A 23,028-nucleotide genomic window follows, 5' to 3' on the forward strand; every position below is an offset into this window, starting at 1 on the left:
TTGAATTTTTAGTATTGTGTGCTTTATAGAATACTCTTTTCTTCATGAGTTGAACAATGATAAAGATAGTTGGATGATAAGGGTTAGGTTTTGTAGGATGTAGGAGTCTGTTAATACCAAGAAGAATGGAGAATTGATTAGTGTGAACATAATTTTTATTGATGAAAAGGTTGTGTACACTTAACTATACACATTAATATATATTTTTAAAGTTAACAAAAAAATAATTAACTTTCACAAATAACATTAGTTTTATAAGGTTGCGTCATCTTTAAAAAAAAATCAATTCATATTTTTTTATCAGTTTCATCAAGTGCCAAATAAAAAAAAAAGATAAAACTAAATCCTAATTTTTAAAGTCGCGCGAAGCCCGGTTCTATTTCCTAGTTTAACTATAATTATTCTAGCTCCAGGGAAGAAATTCAACTTGTATAATTGTACAGGGCCGAAAATTTAATAACAAAAACCTTATTTAACTATAATTATTCTAGCTTCAGTGAAGAAATTTAACTTGTATCATTGTACAGGGCAAAAAATTGAACTCCACACTTAAATAATCAAAGGAAAAACAACAGAGCAGGATCAATATTCTACAAAATAACAACCATCACATATCTTTAATAGAAAATTTTGTTCTCCCATCATTGAGCCAACCACAATAGAGCAACATAAACTGAATTTGTTTAAGTAATTATATCAAATAATTAATAGCCAATTTTAAAATCCTTAACTTAACTGGAGGAAAATAACCCAAACCCTAACTCAACAGCCACTATAACTATCAAGAGGCATAAACAAAATCATGAAAGATAGCCGGCTTGTCTTAGTTGGAGAACGTTGATGGGTGGCGATGGTGACATGATGCTAGTTATGTGGCGCAGTGGGGCGAGCACTGAGCAACGAGCAATTGCATGGCTGTTAGTGCAATGGAGACTTGGCAGTGTGGCGGCTAGTGGGGAGCCTGAAGGCTTGGCACGCTGGCTGATCAACATCGATGATGAGTCAGATCGGCTTGATAGTTAGGAGAGAGAAGAGGCTGCTGCTTGAGAATTGCTGGAGAATTGAGAGATGTTTGAGAGTTGAGAGCTTAGGGACGGTGAAAGGGTAAATATTATTTGTATTTTAATTTTTTTAATTGTGCAATTTGATCGGATTTTTGGATTGGATTCAAATCCAATCCAAAGCCATGTTTTTTATTACTAGTGCATATACGAGTAGTTTTTGTATGTTCAGGTAAAATAACAATTTAATTCTTATTATGTCAATAAAGTTATAACAACATCTACATGAAAGTGGATGCGCGTAAGAAAATATAATTTCAGGTGAAAATTTTTTTAAAAAAATATATGTATTTTTTTTAAAAAAATACATTCGGTGAATAATTGCCCTTTTTATATTTCTATAAAATAATCATCTAAAATTTTCACAACATGGTATGAATAATCAATCTTTATATTAGGAATCAGCATGTGGATGGTAAATAGATGTAGTGACAACTTTATTTTCAACTTATATTATTGAAAACTAATTCAAGTAACGATAGTTGGATATATGAAAAGTAAATCCATGTCTTCGAAACGAAATTCAATTAATCGCGTGTAGCATATAGGTTTTACCTTTGTTATTTCTTTTTTTTAATGGCTGCTGATTGAGCATGAATTCTCCAAACCATTGTTTATTAGCATATATATCGCTATATCAAATTATCATAGAGAAATGAATTTTTTATTTTAGTTTTAGAAAATAAATTGAATGGTTAAAGAATCTAAAGTTATTCTATTCAACATTTCTTCATCAAAAGACCTTTAGATTGATTGTTATGCATAATAATGATCATGATTTAAAATGATTTTTCTTTGAAAATCAGAAAGAAACACTTTTAATATGGGGCGTTATTAAGAATGGGTGAATTAAGGGGTATTTATAACATTAAGGCAAAGATTTTTTAAAACAAAAATACCTTTAATTATATATGAGATTTTTTTAGAAAGGGAGTTATATGAGAATTTTACTCATCTCATGTTTTAAAGAAAAACTTTATAAAAGTTAACAATGTTTGTTTTATTATTTTTAAACTCATGATTATAATCTGTCTCTAATTTTTTTATTTTTCTTAACATTTTCAACTTTGAGTCTCTATTTTTGTTTCTTTTTTAAATATTTCTAAGTTACTCAAACTGCAAATTAATTTCTGATCTAAATATTTAAAATATAAAATGGGGTTTAACAATAATAAAAAAATTAAAGAATTAAAGAATGAGATTTACACAATAAATTTCAATTGAGAGCATTTTAGCCATTAATTGACGTAATAAATTTTTTTAATATTTTTAACTATTTAAATAAGATAAATTAAAAAAAAAAGAGTTTTAAAATGTATTCGGAGGGATGCCCATATTCCCACTCATATTTTAGATAGGAGTGCCACGTGCTCACAATGCCACAAAGCCCATCAAAATTTTTCCCATATGTAATAAAATATTATTTCACAAAAAAATCAAAGGTTTTTTTTTTTAAATCAATAAAAACAACTCAATCATTTGATGTCAATTGTAATAAATTAACAAATAAATAGAGAAAGGATATCTACGCCTCTAAAGTTTGGGAAAATGATCACCAATATCCTCAAGTTTTAAAAAAGGTTATTAGGACCTCATTTTAACCACAATATCCTTTATTTCTATTATCTCAAAAAAATTGACTCTAATATTTTATAATAAATGAGAATATAACATTAAAATAAATGTAATAATATACACATTTTAAAATAATTTCAGTATTTACAAATATTTTAATTTTTTACAATTTATTAGATATATTTTATTTGATTAAAGTAAATTTTATGATAAATAGAATCATAATATTAAAATAAATGTATTAAATTTTAAATTATTTTGAATATTATATTAACATTATTTATATTTGAGATTTTTTTAATTGTAAAATGTATGAATACAAATATTTATTTAAAATCTATACAATAAATAAAAAATATATTATTAAAATAAATATAATAATTTACATATTTAAATTTATTAAAATATTAAAATATTTTAATAGTGTTAGTTTATTGTATAAATTACACAATTTAAATAATATTTTTATTTATTAAAAATTTTAAAATTAATTTTTAAAATAATAGAGATAAAAAATATAATGATTAAAAAAATATCTTCGCGTGTCTTTAAAGAACTTTTAATGTCTCTTTCTAAAAGCATCTAATGGTGTTAGGGACCATTTGATAAAGTAGACGTTCATTTCCCGTAAATTAAAACGTTCTCTACAATAATTTCACGAGAGCGCTGAGCGCCGCAGGGCAAAACGAATAGAGAGAGAGTAGTTGTAGTTAGTTCTCCATGACGACGGCCGTTGGAGCTTGTGTATTCTCAGCCGATTCATCGCTGGCGTTCCGGTGGGACATGACGCCGTCATCGTCCGGGAAAGCAAAACGAAATCCGATGTCAAAGCGACTGGCGGTGCCCACAGCAACAGCAACGACACGGAAAATCGAAACGACGTCGAAGACGATGAGGAGCTTTGTGGAGAAGAATAGTAGCGAACTAGAAGCTGACACGAAACAGAGAATTAAATTGGAAAAATATTCGTCGGAGTCTGAAGAACAAGAAGGTAACAGCAGGAAGTGGTTGAAAGATTATTTTGATGAAGCAAAAGATATGATCAAATCGGACGGTGGACCGCCTCGGTGGTTCTCCCCCTTAGAGTGTGGGTCCCACAACCGTAATTCTCGTTCTCCTCTCCTCCTCTTTTTACCTGGTACGGTTTCTCGTCTTTCTTGTTAATTAACTACTTCATTAGCTAAGCTGCTTAAGACTTTTCGAGTACTTGTATCGATGGTCAATGCACAATATTTTATAAGTATGTGTGTTTTCATTTTTCATTCTTTATTTATTCATTTATTTATTATTGGTTAATTATTTAGTTTCTCTCCAAAAATGATTTATACATGTGATTTTTGTCAAACAAAATTATGAAATAAAGAAAATAAAAAAAAAAATTTGTAACTGATGCATGTTATGGGTTTTGAAGGGATTGATGGTGTTGGTCTTGGACTAATAAGGCAGCATCAAAGACTTGGAGAGTGAGTGTCTGGCAGGATTTTTAATGCATTTTGCAGAATACATTTTCGATTATAATAAATTGAGTAACATCTGATGATTTAATTTATATCATTATTAATTGATCATTTAAAGTGATGAGCTTTCCATTTGATGAAGGATATTTGATGTATGGTGCTTGCATATTCCAGTTACAGATCGGACATCATTTACAGGTGTTTTTTTAATTTTATTTTTATTTTTCATTCCCTCATATTTGTGTAAATTTGTAAAGGACATTTTCCCTTTTAAATTTTTCTCTGAATTTCACAATATTTTCAAGTTTCAGGTCTACTGAAGCTGATTGAAAGAACTATAAGGTCAGAGAATTGCCGTTCATCAAATAGACCTGTCTATCTTGTTGGAGAATCTTTAGGAGCATGCCTTGCACTAGCTGTTGCAGCCCGTAATCCTGATATGGATCTTGTGCTAATTCTGGCTAACCCAGGTGAGAACTGAGTACTTTCTCTTAAGCTATATTTAAGGTAGGGGAATTTATTATTTATTTATTTATCATGGCTGATTCTTGATATCAATTTTTCTTTTCTGCAGCTACATCTTTTCGGAAGTCATTGTTGCAAACCATAATGCCTATACCGGCGGAGCTCATGTCAGGCCAAATGACTCTTACCCTGTCTTATTTGTTGAGCTTAATGACAGGTCCGCTCCTTTTTGTTCCTCATTTTATCATATCCTGGCAAGTTTGTTTTTTAGAAATATATTTTGCTTTCCACTCAGGCCTCGAATGGGATTACTATTGTCATGCACTTGAACTATTCAGAACTTTGATTTTTAAGATGTGACAATTGAATTGGAGAACACTGGCTAAATTGGATTTTAGACTTAAATTGGATTCATCATAATAGGATGCCTGCGATTGAAATTCTTCTACATGTTGGAACTGCCAATAAATTAGATTGTTCATCACTTCTTTCTGAAGCAGGTCCTCATTTATCCTTATACTATCCAAGAACCATTAATAATAAGGGATTTTGGTAGATTTCTGTAGTTGAGATTAGGTGCTTTTAGTCTTTTACCTTATCAATGCAATGAGATATGGGGTTCAATGTGGAGAGTTAAGAGCTTTCTTGTCTAGAAAATTGTGGGAGTGCTTTCAAAAGTTCTGTTTGCTACTTTTCTGCTTCTACAAGGAAGGGCTTGAAAATGGAATACTACTTCCTGTCTATCCTGACTGAAAATGCTTCTGGAAACTGAAATTTGAGTCTTTTTTCTCTATCCCATTCAACTATTTTAATTATGGCTAACGTTAGAGGCATGGTATAATTAACAATAATAAAATTGAGTGCCCTCAGTATTTTTCTCAATTGATTCCAGTATATGTTCAGGTGATCCTTTGAAGATGGCAATAGATAGCATAGTGAAAGGACTCTTTCTTCAATCAACAATTCAAGAGCGATCGCAGGACTTTGTTGCAATGTCATCTTACCTCCCCGTAGGATTCAACTCTGTTACATGGACATAACTGAACCATAAAAAACAGAGATATTTATTGGTCAATATATGTTGACGATCAGCGTCACTTAATGGAATAATACATGCAGCACTCAATGTTAATTGGAATATTACATTCAGCAATTAACAGTGCCATGTGTTGGAGTTTTATAAAGATAATTGCACCTGTCTGTCAATTTTGCAAACGGTTAATGGACGATTTCACTGACAGGTTCTAGCCAATATCTTACCCAAGGAAACACTCCTCTGGAAGCTAGAGTTGCTTAAGTCAGCTTCTGCATATGCCAATGCACGTCTTGATGCTGTAAAAGCTCAAACACTGATACTTTGCAGGTTTGGGACAGTCTGGTTATTTTCAGCAATGATAACAGAAGATTTCTTCCAAGTAGATATATAATTCTTTCGAGTGCTAAGCCTGAGAGACAACAATCAAGTCAGAGGGTTATGACCCATATATGAGCAACATTTTCCCATGCACGTAGCTAGGCTTAAAGTTTGTGATTCCTGTAAGAATTATGTGCTGAGTTCCATCTTTATCTTTGCAGTGGAAGGGATCAGTTACTGCCAAGTGAGGAGGAAGGTGACAGACTTTGCCGTGCTCTACCCAACTGTCAGACTCGTAGGTTTGGTGGCGGAGGTCATTTTCTGTTTTTGGTAGGATGGTCACCCTCACCAGATACTTTAATTTTCTAAAATCTCATAACTAATGCTGCTGCGCCAGAAACATTTAGTTTGTATATTCTTGTTTCTTGTTTTTCAAACAGTAGATTTCATAGCGGTTTTGCCTGTGCATGGCAGGAAGATGGTGTTGATTTGGTAACCACAATCAAGGGTGCTGGTTACTATCGCCGGGGAAGAATAGTTGACTATGTTTCAGATTTCATACCGCCAACTACTATCGAAGTGAATAAAGTATATGAAGAATACAGGTAAAACAATTTAGCATGAAACCTACGGATGCAGAATGTGTTCTGTATACAGCATAGATGATATATAAGCATTACCCTCCCACTTAAAGATATTTGTCATATGAAAATTCACAAAAATGTTGATGGCAGATGGATGGTTGATCTTACTAGCTCTGTGATGCTATCAACTTTACCGGATGGGAAGATTGTGAGGGGTCTCTCTGGAATACCATCTGAGGGACCAGTCTTGTTAGTTGGAAATCATATGTTGTTGGGACTTGAAGCGCTTCCAATGGTACCGACATTCGTGATCGAGAGAAATATTCTTGTTCGAGCCATTGCACATCCAATGGTGTTCTTTAATGCAAAAGATGGAGGATTACCTGACTTAGTAACATATGATACATTTAGAATTATGGGCTCTGTTCCAGTCTCTGCAATAAATTTCTATAAACTTGTGTCTTCAAAGGCTCATGTCCTGCTTTACCCTGGTGGAGTACGAGAAGCTTTTCATCGTAAGGTATGACTTTTCAAAAAGTGATAAACTTCATTAACCATTTCCAATAGACAATTCATCTCAATGTTCATTGTGTCTTAAATTTTTTCACCAATTGAAATGACTACATGCAAGATTGAAGTGACATAAAATACTTTGTGTCCACTTTTGTATTATGGTATAAATTGAGTGGCCATACATGATACATACGTTTATAGTTCATGAATACATTGCAATAATTCTTCGTACATTTATCTATAGGGTGAAGAATATAAGTTATTCTGGCCAGAAAGTTCCGAGTTTGTCAGGGTGGCAGCTGCATTCGGAGCCAAAATTGTACCTTTTGGTGTTGTTGGAGAAGACGATCTTGCTCAAGTAATTAAGCTTGAATACTTCCATTTTTCTCTTCAGTAATCTCCATTATACACATACATTTTATCAGGAAAATCTGATGAATATGTTTTTGAAGTTGTTGTCACTAATGATTAATACCTACATCCTCAGCTTTTGCGGTGTATGAGAACATTATCAAAATTTAAGAGCAGTAGTTTTGTCAATTGTCATAAGTGTGATTTCAGTGAGTAGTTGATTGCATTTTCATAATTTTCAGATAGTTTTGGATTACAATGACCAAATGAAGATCCCTTACTTAAGGTCTCGAATAGAAGAACAGACAGAAAAGGTTGTTAGTCTGAGGTATATATATATTTTTTTCAGAAAGTGTTTCCTTAATTCGTTTCTTCATACCCATGACTTCATTAATATTCTTCAGTTTTGTTTTTGTGTCTTTTTTTCCGATTCAATTTTTCCTGCTGTGAACTGTAGGACTGATACCGGTGGTGAGGTGGCAAACCAAGCAATGCACGTACCATTTTATATACCAAAAGTTCCAGGCAGATTGTATTATTATTTTGGAAAACCAATTGAAACAAAAGGTAAAAGATCCTTGGACAGCCTGCAGTCTAACGAGTTTTATCTCTACTTATTTTGTAGTGGAGAAGGTTTTATTTTCCTTCATATATGGTTCATGTTGTTGATTATTAATGCAAGTTGAGTAACTAAAGAAGTTAATTATGTTTTGATATGAAGGGAGGAAGCAAGAATTAAGAGACAAGAAGGAGGCTCAGGAATTGTATTTACAAGTAAAGTCAGAAGTTGAGAAATGCGTTGCTTATTTAAAAGAGAAAAGGGAGAGTGATCCATACAGGAATATTTTGTCCAGGCTCATTCACCAGGCTGCCCATGGCTTAACCTCCCAAATTCCAACATTTGAGCTTTGATTTACACCATAAAGAGAATTACATTTAGCTTTTGTTTATCTTTATTTAAGTTGAATTCCAGTGGCCAATTAAAAAAATAAAATAAAATCCAAGCCATTTGACCACACCTTTGAAGGCGTTCCCTTTGTAATTAATTTTTTTTAAAAATATAATATACATTAAATGTTGTGCACAAATTACATGTAAAATTTTGTTGCGAAAAATATTAGTTAAATTTATTATCTATTCCTTCTCGTTAATGAGTTAGTTTAAGGGCATTTTGTTCATTAGATTACTTATAAAATTTTCTTAATTGTTTGGATTCATAAATATAGTGTTGAATTTGGAATTATTGCTGGTGAGATAATAATTTTTAAAATTCTTATTTTATTATTAAATTTAACTTATATTCATTTTTTTTTTTAAAGGAAAGTAGGGTTGTATTGATGAGAAATTTTTTATTTTCTGAAAAAAAAAGTTAGTTGGAGTTAGTAATAATTTAAATATGTTTTAAAGATTATCATTTTATTCCAGTAATCGAAATTAACTCGTAAATAAATAAAAGAAAGTTGATAACTTAGATGAGCAAGGTTAAATATAATATAGTCTTTTAACAAAATAACAAAACAACAAAACAAATTCCATCACATCATAAAGGGTTAAACATGTAATTTTGCTAAAACTATGTCCGACAGGCACAGTTACACACTTACCCAATATTAACTTCCTGTTGTTTCGTAGCCATAGTTAGTTAGCGATCGCGATTGTTGAGAGAAAAAGTTCTCGATGACGACCCTCGGAGCCTCTATCTTCTCGACCGACATATCGACGGCACTTCATCCGGAAATGACGTCATTATTCTGGAACCAAAGACGGAATCCGATTTTAAAGCGACTAGCGGTGTCCACAGAGCAGCTGGCATCAACAGCAACGACAGTGACAAGCAAAACGACGCCGAAGAGAAATTTTGTGGAGAAGGAGAGTAGTGAAGCAGCCGCCTCCTCGACTGCGACGGCAGTGAAAAGCAAAACGACGTCGACGGGGACGACGTATTTGTCTGAGGAGAGTGAAGGTAACAGAAAGAGTTTGAAAGATTACTTCGATGAAGCGAAAGACATGATCAAAGCAGACGGAGCTCCGCCTCGGTGGTTCTCTCCGTTAGAGTGCGGGTCCCACTCTCCAGATGCTCCTCTCCTCCTCTTTCTACCCGGTACGCCTGTCATTGTTTGTTGTATTTTTACTGCTCTTTGGATTTTACTACAGTTGATGAAGTACAAAAATTGTCTAGAATAAGAGGACAGGTGTCAGGTTTTTAGTCTGCCATTTAGACATTGTCACGACTCACGCGTGTTTGGAGGTTGGGGCAAACGGAAAGCTGCTGTGAAATTAAAAACTTATGAAAAAGCAATAACAGTAATTTTATTCACGGTACATATTTTGTATCTCAATTGTATTTATCGTGTGCTCATTGATAAGAACCATAAAGCTAGTACATTAGTTATAAAATAAAGTCAAAAAAAAGAAACTAGTTTCATTACCAACGTTATTATATATGTAAAAATATTGAAGAAAATTTAAGAAATTTAGAAATTGTTTAAATCCTTCTGGTAGTATGGTCCCCCTTTTTTTTTTTGGGTCCGTAATAAGAGATATGAATTTTGTAGGGATTGACGGTGTTGGAGTAGGACTTACAAGGCAGCATCAAAGACTTGGAAAGTCAGCATCTATCCTTATTTTAGTGCAACACTGCAAAATATATTTTCAATTATGATACATTGTGTAAGATCTGATAATCACATTATTTCATTATCATTCATTGACCCTGGAATGATTTTTCCATTTGAGGTAGGATATTTGATGTATGGAGCTTGCATATTCCAGTTAAGGATCGGACATCATTTGCAGGTTTTTGTCTTTCATTTTTATTATTTTTGTTGTTGTTCTTGACTTTAATTAATTAGAAAGGAAAATTTTCTCTGACATTATTTTTCTTAAAATATATCAATGTTTTCTTGTTTCAGGTCTAGTGCAGTTGATTGAAAGAACTATAAGGTCTGAGCATAACCATTCACCAAACAAACCCATATATCTTGTTGGAGAATCTCTTGGAGCTTGCTTTGCTCTAGCTGTTGCGGCACGTAATCCTCACATTGATCTTGTGCTAGTTCTGTCCAACCCAGGCGAGAATTTAGTAATTTCGCATCAGCTAACTTGCACAAATAATTTGATGTATAGAGAATTGAATAATCAATATGTCAGAATATTAATTAATACAACCCTTTGTACTTTCCTGACTGGGTACCAAACACCCACCATAATTTGAATAGATATAGCTTAAAAGATACAACATCTCGATAGACTGAGCCTTACTCAAGTAACTCAACATTGATATATCTTTTTATGTAGCTACCTCTTTTAGCATGTCGGTGCTTCAATCCACAATATCCTTACTGGAGTTCATCCCAGGCCAAATGACTCTTACCCTGTGTCATATATTGAGCTCAATGACAGGTAATTTGCTATTCTCTGTTCCTCATATTTTCATATTTTCATATTCTGGCTTCGCTATATATTTCTGTAAGAAATAATTTAAGTGGACATAGAATAAATTGGATTTTATATGGGAGTCTTTATAACCCAAGAGTTTAAGTACTAGTTTTGTTGAATCCTTGAGGAAGTTGTTGCTTTCACAAATTAGATTGTTCAAAATAATATTTTTATCATTTGATGAAAACAATTGTACTATATGCATCCAGGTGATCCTTTGAAGATGGCAATAGATAATGTGGTCAAAGGAATCTCTGTACCACCAACAATTCAAGATCTATCAACCTATCTTTCGGTAAGGTTCAACTCTATAACATGCGCATAACTGAACCATGGATAACATTATACCACTGGAGATATAAGATTTTCGCAGACATTTTTCTCTTAGTATGTTGTAATTAACAGTATCATGATTTTTAGTCATTTTGACAGAACATTGTATATTTGTTATGAGAGAAGAGTGTTTTAGAGTTCTACAGAAATGATTGCCCCATCATTTTTGTAAATAATTTAGTGATTTAATTCATTAACAGGTTCTTGCTGATATCTTGCCCAATGAAACACTCCTCTGGAAGCTTGAACTACTAAAGTCAGCTTCTGCGTATGCCAATGCCCGTCTCCATTCAGTAAAAGCTCAAACGCTAATACTTTACAGGTCCAAACTCTTTAGTGCAGTTTAGTTATGTCCAATGATGATTAGGAAATACGGATCACTTGGTATATGTAATGTTGAGTTTTGATAATAGAATTCTATTCCTGCTCAACTAGCATATTGGTCGATTAAGAATTAATTAGCTCAAACAAGAAATCCCAACAAAATGTAAGCCTAAGAGTTGACGCCGATCAAATCAGAGGCTTACATAGACAGTAATCTTTTTTGTTGGCTTAAGGTTATTTATGATTATTTTCTGAATAATGTGTTGAATTCACTCTTTATTTTTACAGTGGAAAGGATCAGATGATGCCAAGTGAAGAGGAAGGTCAAAGACTTAGCCGTGAACTGCCCAATTGTCAGACCCGTAGGTTTGATGACAATGGTCATTTCTTATTGTTGGTAGGAAGACCTCTCACTCACTTTCTTCTGTTCCAATTACTGTCTGTTAAGTTTTCTAAGTGTTTGTCTCAGAAGTTGGTGAAAAATTAAGTATCACCTTTATTTTCTAAAATTTTTCTCATCTTTGAAATGAATCCAGCATCACAAGACTTTGAAACGGGGGTGGACTTAAAAGAAATAGCAAAAAAACTGAAAATAGCATGTAAATGTGTGCTATTCTGGTATGAAACCAAAATTTTTTATTTGTTTGTTTGATGCCACTGTTATTGTTAAGTTCTAAGAATGTGCTTGGCAATATTTATCAGACTCAATATTCTCGATTAAAATTATATTAGATTTCATATGTAGTTCTGCTCATGTGCGGCAGGAAGAAGGTGTTGATTTAGTAACCATAATCAAGGGTGCTGGTTACTATCGCCGTGGAAAATGTATCAACTATGTTTCAGATTTCATACCCCTAACTACTACTGAATTCAATAAATTTTGTGAAGAAATCAGGTAAAGTAATTTAGCATGAAAACTTACAGTTTTAAAATGTATTGAAGATATGATAGTCATAAGACTACACTTATTTCTATGGGATGAGAGTATGCCTAATGCACATACAGAGTAGATGTGCTCAATCTGATGAATCTCTGATTCTTGAGGGTACCACTTGGTGTATATCTGTGGAAATTCACAAATATGTTGTTGCCAGATTGAGGAGTGATCTTACTAGCCCTGTGATGCTATCAACTTTAGAGGATGGGAAGATTGTGGCTGATCTTTCTGGAATTCCTTCTGAGGGACCGGTGTTGTATGTTGGATATCACAACTTATTAGGACTTGAAGCATTTCCAATGGTACAGCAATTTATGATCCAGAGAAATGTTCTTGTTCGATGCGTTGCACATCCAATGTTCTTTGAGTCGAAAGATGGAGGATTGCCTGACTTTGAAGGAAATGACACGCTTAGAATTATAGGCGGCGTTCCTGCCTCAGCAGTCAATTTGTATAAACTTCTGTCTTCAAAGTCTCATGTCATGCTACATCCAGGAGGAATGAGAGAAGCTTTACACCGGAAGGTGTGTACCTTTTGACAGTTATATATTAAACTTTATTCAGTATTCCATTCAGATAAATCGGCTAAAAATATATTAAACTTTATCCAGTATTCCATTCAGATAAATCGGCTAAAATGTTCATTGTCTCCAAATTATATTCGCCAACTGAATTGCACGAAAATTAATATTATCAACTTGCCAATGGAAGTAAAAAATACTCTGATGCTAAAAAGATGATGACATTCAGATATCAAACTTTGTTTGCAAAACAGGATAGAGAGAATCTTCATACAGATCAATGTAAACCATTTATTAAATTGCAACACTCTCTTCTCCAATAATACAAGTTCTCTACCTTTATCCATTTTAGGTATCTAATTCTGATTTCTGAAGGAAATTCATTCTACTACTTGCAGTGCTGACAAATTTCATATGTGCTTGTTCCCTACTTTATCTTAGTTGTACGACTTATAAATTACTCCTTGTAGAAGCTTAGCTAACAGAGAGCTTGAATGCATATGCTTTTATCTGATTTTTGCATGACAACACATGATAGATGTCCTAATACTTCAGAAATATTAGAGCTGATTTGCAATAACTTTTCATATTTTAAGGGAGAAGAATACAAGTTATTCTGGCCAGAAAGTTCCGAATTTGTCAGGATGTCATCTACATTTGGAGCTAAAATTATACCGTTTGGTGCTGTTGGAGAAGACGATATCGCTCAAGTAATTAATTAAACTTGAATGCTTCCTTTTCCTCTCTTCACCATTTTTCAGTAGATGAACATACATTTATATGTTAGGCTTGAGATGCTTTTTCCCAAGCTTTATTTAATCGTCACTCGTCAGACCCCTTATAAAAGAATATTTGATTGCATTTTCATAATTTTTCAGATAGTTTTGGATTACAATGACCAAATGAAGATTCCTTTCTTAAAGTCTCAAATAGAAGAAATGAACAAAAGGGTTGTTAAGCTGAGGTATATATTCTGATGAACGTATGCTAAATTTGATCTATCCACAATTATGTATACCTTGATTCTAGTATTCATATTTTTTTCTAATTACATCTTTTCCTGTTGAGAATTGTAGGACTGATATAACAGGTGAGGTGGCAAACCAACCAGTGCACCTGCCGCTTCCAATCCCAAAAATTCCAGGGAGATTTTATTATTATTTTGGGAAACCAATCGAAACAAAAGGTAAGATCACTGAACTGCCTTAATCACTAACAACTCCAAGGATTAATTATCATCGTTTATACTGTTTGATTCATATTGCATATTTTACTTGTGATAAAATTGTTAACTAATTTGTGTGATCAAGGGAGGAAGCAAGAATTAAGGGACAGGAAGAAGTCTCAGAAATTGTATTTGCAAGTAAAGGGTGAGGTAGAAAATTGCATTGCTTATTTGAAGGAGAAAAGACAGAATGATCCTTACAGGAACATATTGCCTCGCCTCATTTACCAGGCTACTCATGGCTTCAGAGCTCAAGTTCCAACATTTGAGCTTTGATTTTTCTACAAATTTAAAAGTTGATTACTATCTGTATTCATTAACAAGTTCTGACGATGCCCTTTGATGAAAAAGAATGGCATCATTGTATTACATTTATCTGAAATGCAATGTTGTCATTTCTTCAGTGTCTGAAACTTTCACTTAAAAGGATTGAAGTTAAGAGCAAAGTGGAAAAATTGTTTATAGTTTTACATTTGCATATGTTACTTTCTGAAAAACATGATTCAGTCTTGGTAAAATTGTGATGCAATGAATCACCACATGATTGAAAAATGCAATTCCAAGTTGCCTTACCAGGCCTATCTGGTGGGCTACAGATGTGATGGGCTTTTCGCTTGAATTGCTGCCGGTCTCTCTTATACTACCGGGGTTTTAAACAAAAAATATTCTGAAGTTTTTCATTTGTACTACTAGGTTCCAATTTTTTAATGATGGAGAGTTGTCACTTTAATGTGTGATGTGTATGTTAGGAAATATGAAGGGTTTTATAGATGCAATTGATAATTTAAAAAAAGAAAAAAAAATACCGATCTAAATGTTAACATTAAAAAAAAAAATCAGGACCTATGTATTTTTCACTCAAAACATGTAACTACGAAATATCTTAAAATGAGAAAAAAAGATTAGAATTATGATATGCTTACAAAGGTTAAAATATACTATTTATAACTCACATGAGGTGTCACCAACTAATGACTACTATATTTTTAGTAATCGTAAATGTTCTATAATATTATTGCTGACATAATTTCACAATGTCTGCATATAAATAACATGTGAAGTGTTAGCTCATTTATGAGAAAAGCTTTATAGTTTAATTTTGTACGCTTGATTAGGGTAATATTAGATTCGTTGTTTTTTTTTTTTCAAAACAGTAGATCACATTCCGATTATTTTCATTGTAGCAACCGTTACTCATCAGGCCGATACTATTTCATGAGATTTATTAGAGTAGTATAATTTTGGTGCTGTTTCTTGCTTCCCTTTAGTTTCGGACTTTCACCGGTTTTTTTTTTTTTTTTTTTTGGGACAAAATCTAAACTTTTTGTTTAGTAAACATTCTGGGACGGCTTTAAATATAAATGAATTAAACTATTGCCTTGGGCCCGAATGGCCCAATTGTGGTTGTCTAGATTCTATATGCCCAAATGGTTCAATTGTGGTTGTCTAGACTCTATATGTTAGTACAATCTTTTTCAAATTTCCTTGGTATGGTCAACATTAGGAAATAGTTTAATTCATTAGGAAAGTTTCTAATTAAAAGTTAATAGATATTTTAAGTTTTATTAGGAAAGTTTCTTTTTTAGGCCTCTTTTTAATTAATAATTATCCTATAATTAAGATTTTTTTACACAAATTCTATGTTTGATAACATTATTGTTAAAGAACTATAGTTAATAATATTGTCCAATCATTAATTCATTATTAGTTTTTCCAAGAAAAACCATTAAATTTTTTATGAGTTTAAAAAAATAATTATTTAACATTATAAATTTTCTTGCGCCTTTCTCTATAAAGAAAATTATTACATTTATTAGCTCACTTTTGAAGTAAAAAAAAATATTTTCTTGAAATAATAATCCGAAAGAAGTAAAAAAGAAAACTTTCTTGACTGTTTTTCCTTTTAAAATTTGTTAATATCTTGTTGATTGTTGGTATTTAAGATATAGTTAAACAATTGATTGCATTTTAAGATATTTTATGTTTCTTTAAGTGTTGAAACTGAAAGCCCTTGTAAACAAATTTCACCTAAAGCCCCAAGTAATCTAGAGCCAGCCCTGCAAACATTTAGATAGATTCATCATGAGGAATTGAGATACTTTTATTTCAATTTTCAATTTAGGTTTTTCAATTTTCAATTTAGGTTCCAATATCCTTTAGGCTGTAGATAGATATATTAAGAATTCCATTTATTATTGCACTCATGACATGCATTAATAGGATAAAATAAAAAAGTAAAACAATTATGGCTATATTACAATGACTAATACTTACAAGGATAATTTCTCTAGCTAGCTACTACTAGAGATGGCCATCCAAAGAAGGCTCATGCGTGCTCGTGCTCGTGTTGTGCCCACTACGTGTATCGTGTCGTGCCTTGCCTAATTTTTTTTTTTTTTTTTTTGCTTAGGCCTAGCTTGGCACAAGTGTCGTGCCCAAACATGTCGTGCCGTGGACCGTGCCATGCTGTGCCTAAGAAAAAATGCCCAATAAGTTTTTTTTTTTAGTGTGCATTCCAAGTTGTTGGGGTATTTTTTCAAGTTTATGTACTTTTTTGGGTTCATGTGTTTTTATTCAAATTTGATAAAATAAAAAATTCAAAACTCAAGTCCATATTCAATAATAATAAACTAATAATAGTAGGAGAATATAATATTAATTATTAAGTTTGACCATACGGTATTAGAATTATTTTTTAATACTTAACAACAACAATAATAAATTTTTTTAAGGGTTCACTTAATTGTTAACTCGAACTTACATAGATTCTTAAATTATAGTTCATAATAATATTAATACATATTTATAAATCATGATATTTATAATTTTATTTATTAAAATCATGGTACTAATTATTTATTTAATAAATTAGAAATAGAAATCATTATAATATTTTTTTAACTAAGAATTAAATGAATTTAGAAAACTGGCACTAACAAAATATATTAAAAGATTCAATTTCAATTTATTTGTAAAATCATAAAATTTTTTGTTTACTTTCATTAAAAGTGAAACGTGCTTATTGCGGGCGTTTTCCCATATTGTGTTTTAACATATCTCTAATCGTGGCATGCTTTTAAGTCTCACATGCCTAAAATTCTAAGTCCGGCCTAGTACATATGCGTGTTGTGCCGTATGTCCAACCAAAACGTGCTCGTACCGTGTAGTGCCCATGCCATGTCCTCCCGTGCCATACCATGCCCATGCCGTGCCACGTGTTATCCGGTCCACTAGCCATCTCTAGCTACTACATTGATGGTTGCATTGATTCATGATGAGAATTGAGATACTATATAGAATCACGTGCACTAAATTTTTTGGATATAGCTGGAGCTTTCCAATCTCATTAATTAAAGGAACATACGTGCTTACTCATTTCAAATATTAATGTGTATAAGTTTTGCCAACTTTAAACAAATTCCAAATCACAGTCGAATGCCACCATAAGCGTTAAACTAATAATACTACTACAAAACCTATCAGGCCATTAGCTTTATTAAGTCAGCTGGCATGTGTAAAAGTACCACTTCTCCATTAATTTTTTTCAGTCTCAAACAGAAGAAACTAGCATAATATATGTATATATAGAACCGTCCGTACACCGTACTGTATGTAACTATAAAAAGGACACCTTTAATCTGCATTTGCACTTAGAATATCTCAATTCAAGAAATTCAAAAACCATTAAAGGCAAAGCATTTAACCTAATTTAAATGACCCAAAAACTAAATAAAAGCATTAATATAGAAGATTAGCAAAAAAAAAAAAAAGAGGAAAAAAGAAAAAAAGAAAAAAAAGGCATTTAGTTTATAAACGGAAATTGAGATCAACTTTCACTTTTTCAGCATAGTCATCATTAGACTGAGTAAACGGGAAGGCGTCGGGGGTAACAGGCCCAGTAACAAAGCTATGATAATTAGGACCATTAGTAGGAGAAGCTGCAGCCACAGCAGAGGTTGTTGAACTTGACGAGTGGTACTGATTATACTGGCCGTACTGATGAAACTGGTACTAGTAAGGATACTGAACCGGGTCGAACCGGGCATGATCGACAAGAAAGGGGGAGGGGGAACCGTGCTGGTGGTCAAAACAGGAGAAGCGATGAGTGGGATTAACGTGATGAGAAGCAGCTGTAAAGCAGCCTGGAGGATCAACGTTGATAGGAAAGGTGATGTTTAAATGAGCAGCATTAATTTAATTTAAAAATATGTTAAAGTCCGCGTATCGTACTTTAGCCAATCTCTAATAGTGTTATACTCTTAAGATTTGCGTGTTTAAAATTTTAAACCCAACCCAACTCATGTACATGCCATGCCATATCGCGTGCCCCACCAAAACGAACTCGTACCATGTTGTGCTCGTCTCGTGCCGTACCCATTTCATACCCGTACCGTGCCATGTGCTGTCCGGTCCATTGGCCATCTTTAGCTACTACATTGATGGTTACATTGATTCATTATGATGAGAATTGAGATACTATATAGAATCACGTGCACTAAATTTTTTGAATATAACTGGAGCTTTCCAATCTCATTAATTAAAGGAACATACATGCTTACTCGTTTCATATATTAATGTATATAAGTCAGCAGGCCATTAGCTTTATTAAGTCAGCAGGCCATTAGCTTTATTAAGTCAGCAGGCATGTGTCAACTCCCCAGTTCCAGTTAGTCTGACGAAATCGATTACATATTCTCTTTACCAATGAATCCTCTCAACAACTTATAATCAATCAACTGATGATCGAGCTTTATCAGAACCGATCATGACCGTTCAAAATATATGTCGCAGAAGACCTAGCCAGTGCAAAACGGAAAGAATGATCGTGCATGTACAGCCATGAGATCAGATTAATCTTATGGCTACCATTTCGTGCCCTAGCGGGAAAAAAAAAAAAAAACAAAGCTACCAGCCAATAACATGCATGACTACAAATCAGAGCATATCTGAAGCAAGCGCCTAACCTACAACAGCTAATGCAACGCTAGCTATAGCTAGCTCTGTACCAAGTATGTTAACTAGACATTTCCTAAACTGTCCTTCCCTTTTTTGATTCTGGTCTCTCCAACACGACGTTGAAGCCACATGATATACACATACAACTAAGAATCAGATGGTCCAAAATGAATAAAAATCTCATCGTTTTAGGGATATATTCATGACTAAAGAATCTGAGATTAATTGCATACTAAGGATAACAAACAGAGAGAAGATAAACATGTATCACAACATCAGCATCAACACATGCAAGATAGGATCGATGAAGTTATATAAAAACCTTATACAAATCATAAAGAATGAATATATAGCCAAAAAGAACATAAAAAACACATTAAAATAAACTAACCCATTGATTGCATCTGATTAAGCAAGCTACCATGTAAAAGTACCACTTCTCCATTAATCTTTTTCAGTCTCAACCAAGAAGAAACTAGCATAATATATATATAGAACCGTCCGTACACCGTGCTGTATGTAACTGTAAAAAGGACAGCTTTAATCTCCATTTCCACTTACAATATCTCAATTCAAGAAACTCAAAAACCATTAAAAGCAAAGCATTTAACCTAACTTAAATGACCCAAAAACTAAATAAAAGCATTAATATAGAAGATTAGGGGGAAAAAAAGAGGAAAAAAGGAAAAAAAAAAAAAAGGCATTTAGTTTATAAACGGAGATTGAGATCAACTTTCACTTTTTCAGCATAGTCATCATCAGACTGAGTAAAGGTGAAGGCGTCGGGAGTAACAGGCCCAGCAGCAAAGCTATGATAATTAGGACCGTTAGTAGGAGAAGCTGCAGCCACAGCAGAGGTTGTTGAGCTTGACGAGTGGTACTGATTATACTGGCCGTACTGATGAAACTGGTACTGGTAAGGGTACTGAACCGGGTCGAACCGGGCATGATCGACAAGAAAGGGGGAGGGGGAACCGTGCTGGTGGTCAAAAGAGGGGAAGTGATGAGTGGGATTAACGTGATGAGAAGCAGCAGTAAAGCAACTTGGAGGATCAACGTTGATAGGAAAGGTGATGTTTCTACGGGCAGCAGCTCGCTCGCGTTTGTGGGCATTTTGGTGGCCACCCAAAGCTTGAGAAGAGTAAAACTTGCGGGGACAGTAAAGGCACTTAAACAGCCTCGCCGTTGATGAGGTGCTGGTGGCCACAGGCGCCGGCGGTGGCGGCAGCGATGGGTGTGGGTGTTGTTGAGCTTGAGCTTGGCGTTTGGTGGGCCTAGGGTTCGAGCAGCTGGGTGGCTGCTGCTGGCTCATGAGGAAGTTGTACATGTTAGGGTCTGCCATTTTCATGAAACCAATTAAAAGCACACTCACTGAAGAGAATCAATATACAGTACTGACTGTGTGTGCGCGAGGTTTATACGGGGTTTTTCTTGTTTTGTTTTTATCTTTGTTTCCGTTATGGCTTCCAGCAATATGATTGGTTCTCATTCTTTGGACGCATATGCCCCTATTCTTGGTTAGTATGGTACTATACTGCCCCACGCCCATTCACTTTTGACACGCCATTATCGTTATGGGACACCAGGCATTAGAAAGGGCAGTGACCTCATCTCAAGTCACTTGATATGATGCTAGACAGGCCTTGAGTTTTTAATTTAGCAGTTAACGCACAGAGGAAATTAATGCTTCTACGTCAAGTTAAATAACTTAGCAAAAACTCAAAAAATTTCCCCTTCACAAACCGAGTGCTGTATCTAAAGATGGCCGATGGGCGAAACGGCACGTGGAATAGAACAAACACAACACGTTACGGTGGAGCACGATGTGGGTGCGGGTCGGATTTAGAATTTTAGGCACGAGAGCCTTAAAAACATGATACGATTAGAGATGGACTGATCACGGCACTTTGAAAATGCCCACAATAAGCACATTATATTTTTTTAATTAAAGTAAACTTAAAATTTTATGATTTATAAATAACTTGAAGTTGAATTTTTTAAATTAATTTAATTATTAGTTTAAAAAAATACTATAATTAATTTGTATTTATAATTTATTAAATAAATAATTGATATCATGATTTTAATGAATAAAATTATAAATATCATGATTTTATAAATATGCATTAATATTATTGTGAATTATGATCTATGACTCTATGAAACTCTAAGTTAACAATTAAGTTAACCCTTAAGAAAATATTATTATTATTATTGTTGTTGTTGTTGTTGTTGAGTATTAAAAAAATTCTAATACTATGATGTCAAACTTAGTAATTAATATTATATTTTCTTACTATTATTAGTTTATTATTATTGAATATAAACTTGAGTTTTGATTTTTTAATTCTATTAAATTTGAATAAAAGTATAGACCTAAGAAAAATATATAGACTTGAAAAAAGTACACCAATAATTTAGTAAGTCCCTTAAAAAATTAAAAAAAAAAGGTTAGTGAGTTTTTTTTTTTAGGTACAGCCCATGGCACGGCATGTGTCGGCACGTGTGCCAGGCCGAGCCTAAACAAAAAAATTTAATCTCGACACAACACAACACAGGCATAAACACGCACGGGCCTTACTTGCCGGCCCGATCCATTGAGCATCTCTAGCTGTATCTATCTCCACCATAATAAATTAAACATCGGGTAACAACTAGACTAGGCATTGGCATATAAACTAACTAACTATAATACCAAAAAGAATGCTGCGACATTGTAAAAGAGATGGGGCAAAGGGCAGAATGGGAAACGAATGAACCAAATAATAGTATATAATAATATGGATTTGGTAAAAATAAAAAATAAATAAAATAAAGTGGTGACACGTACCTCCTTTTATTTCTCGATCGAGTAGTGCAGAAAGTGGAGTGTGTTAATTGTGAAATGTCAGCCAATTTTTTCTCTCTCATTCTGAAACAGCTCAGCAGGAATGGTGTACACTAGAGACGTCTGTCTGTCAGTCAGAACTGCCAAAAGAGCAAAACGGGTACACGTACAAATTAAATCAGCCAATCAGCGATATATTTCAGTTACTAAAAGCTAGCACAGAGGGAATAAGCAATATGCAGGGCCAAAAGAGATGAGACCCCTGAACCCGAACCCTCCTGAATGATCTGATCACATCTGATTCGAAGTCTCGAGTCATTAGCTGGGCGACTCGAACCAAACCTCAATTCATCAATAGATCAATAGTAGCTCAGTGTAGTAGTTGTTTCCTCTAATGGGTTTGTTTTAGGTTACGGGTATAGTGAAACTGAAGCATCATCCATCAATTCAAGCAGCTGCTCTCTTGTTAACTTGATTTGATGCCTTCAGTTTCTGTTTCCTTTATTAGCTAAAGTATCCTGTTTAATCTACCTTATAATCACTTCATTTCAGAAAAGATAAAAAGGAGTTGATCTTGATCTTGATCATGAGCTCACCATCACGTGACAATTAACTTGTGCTAAAATTAAATGACACACTTGGATATGAACTTCGACTTATGAAGTCTCTTATTTTTTTGGACCAACCACATTTACAACTACGCCACTAGATATAAGACTGGACCATTACATGTTTCCTTCCTACGTATATGGACATGGTAAATCCTCTACCTAATCTTTTCGTTTGAAATTAATCTCCGAATAGTCACAACCCTTATTTTTTTCTTTCTTACAAAACCTTTTCAAGAGATGCGCACGTCATTTGAGTTTTTTCAGAAAATTACTAGCTGTGCAATATAACTTAATTGCATCAAGAATTTCGCTCTAATTATTCCACATTTGAAAATGATTATATATATACCAATGGGCCTTTGGTCCAGTGGAAGAGCCTTTGCACTTAGAATAATGAGTGTAAGGATTCGAGCCTCCATGAAAGTATTTATGGGACTTATTTACAATCTTTCCTCAATTATTAAATAATTGAGTGGAGCCAGTCTATTCCTCACAA

At 33.5% G+C, this 23,028-nt stretch overlaps 3 protein-coding genes across 9 annotated transcripts; 2 read left to right on the forward strand and 1 right to left on the reverse strand.

The window, feature by feature from the left end:
* Positions 1 to 3,236: 3,236 nt before the first annotated feature.
* LOC18052766 (acyltransferase-like protein At3g26840, chloroplastic) lies at positions 3,237 to 8,511 on the forward strand. Of its 7 annotated transcripts, none has more exons than XM_024190425.1 (14): positions 3,237 to 3,774; positions 4,048 to 4,099; positions 4,236 to 4,291; positions 4,399 to 4,563; positions 4,668 to 4,775; positions 5,462 to 5,568; positions 5,800 to 5,921; positions 6,134 to 6,242; positions 6,387 to 6,517; positions 6,647 to 7,016; positions 7,254 to 7,367; positions 7,603 to 7,688; positions 7,818 to 7,927; positions 8,082 to 8,511. In XM_024190425.1, the coding sequence occupies exons 1-14, from the start codon at positions 3,357 to 3,359 to the stop codon at positions 8,270 to 8,272; spliced, it is 2,139 nt and encodes a 712-aa protein (XP_024046193.1). In that variant the 5' UTR covers positions 3,237 to 3,356; the 3' UTR covers positions 8,273 to 8,511. The 7 variants fall into 7 exon arrangements, with proteins under 7 accessions (XP_024046193.1, XP_006446991.1, XP_024046194.1 ...); XM_006446928.2 differs by having other exon boundaries at positions 4,405 to 4,563; XM_024190426.1 differs by lacking the exon at positions 4,048 to 4,099 and having other exon boundaries at positions 4,268 to 4,291.
* A 414-nt stretch (positions 8,512 to 8,925) lies between these two features.
* On the forward strand, positions 8,926 to 14,541 carry LOC18052767 (acyltransferase-like protein At3g26840, chloroplastic). Its single transcript, XM_006446931.2, has 14 exons — positions 8,926 to 9,461; positions 9,916 to 9,967; positions 10,101 to 10,156; positions 10,273 to 10,431; positions 10,658 to 10,762; positions 11,008 to 11,093; positions 11,332 to 11,453; positions 11,744 to 11,852; positions 12,220 to 12,350; positions 12,550 to 12,916; positions 13,510 to 13,623; positions 13,792 to 13,877; positions 13,990 to 14,099; positions 14,224 to 14,541. Exons 1-14 carry the CDS (start codon positions 9,038 to 9,040, stop codon positions 14,412 to 14,414), a joined length of 2,112 nt encoding a protein of 703 aa, XP_006446994.1. The 5' UTR covers positions 8,926 to 9,037; the 3' UTR covers positions 14,415 to 14,541.
* A 5,262-nt stretch (positions 14,542 to 19,803) lies between these two features.
* Positions 19,804 to 20,436, reverse strand: LOC112100892 (zinc finger protein KNUCKLES). Its single transcript, XM_024190759.1, has one exon. The coding sequence runs from the start codon at positions 20,434 to 20,436 to the stop codon at positions 19,804 to 19,806; it is 633 nt and encodes a 210-aa protein (XP_024046527.1).
* Between the last annotated feature and the right edge of the window lie 2,592 nt (positions 20,437 to 23,028).

This window comes from Citrus clementina, unplaced genomic scaffold, assembly GCF_000493195.1.
Source record: "Citrus clementina cultivar Clemenules unplaced genomic scaffold, Citrus_clementina_v1.0 scaffold_2, whole genome shotgun sequence".
NCBI lineage: Eukaryota > Viridiplantae > Streptophyta > Magnoliopsida > Sapindales > Rutaceae > Citrus > Citrus x clementina.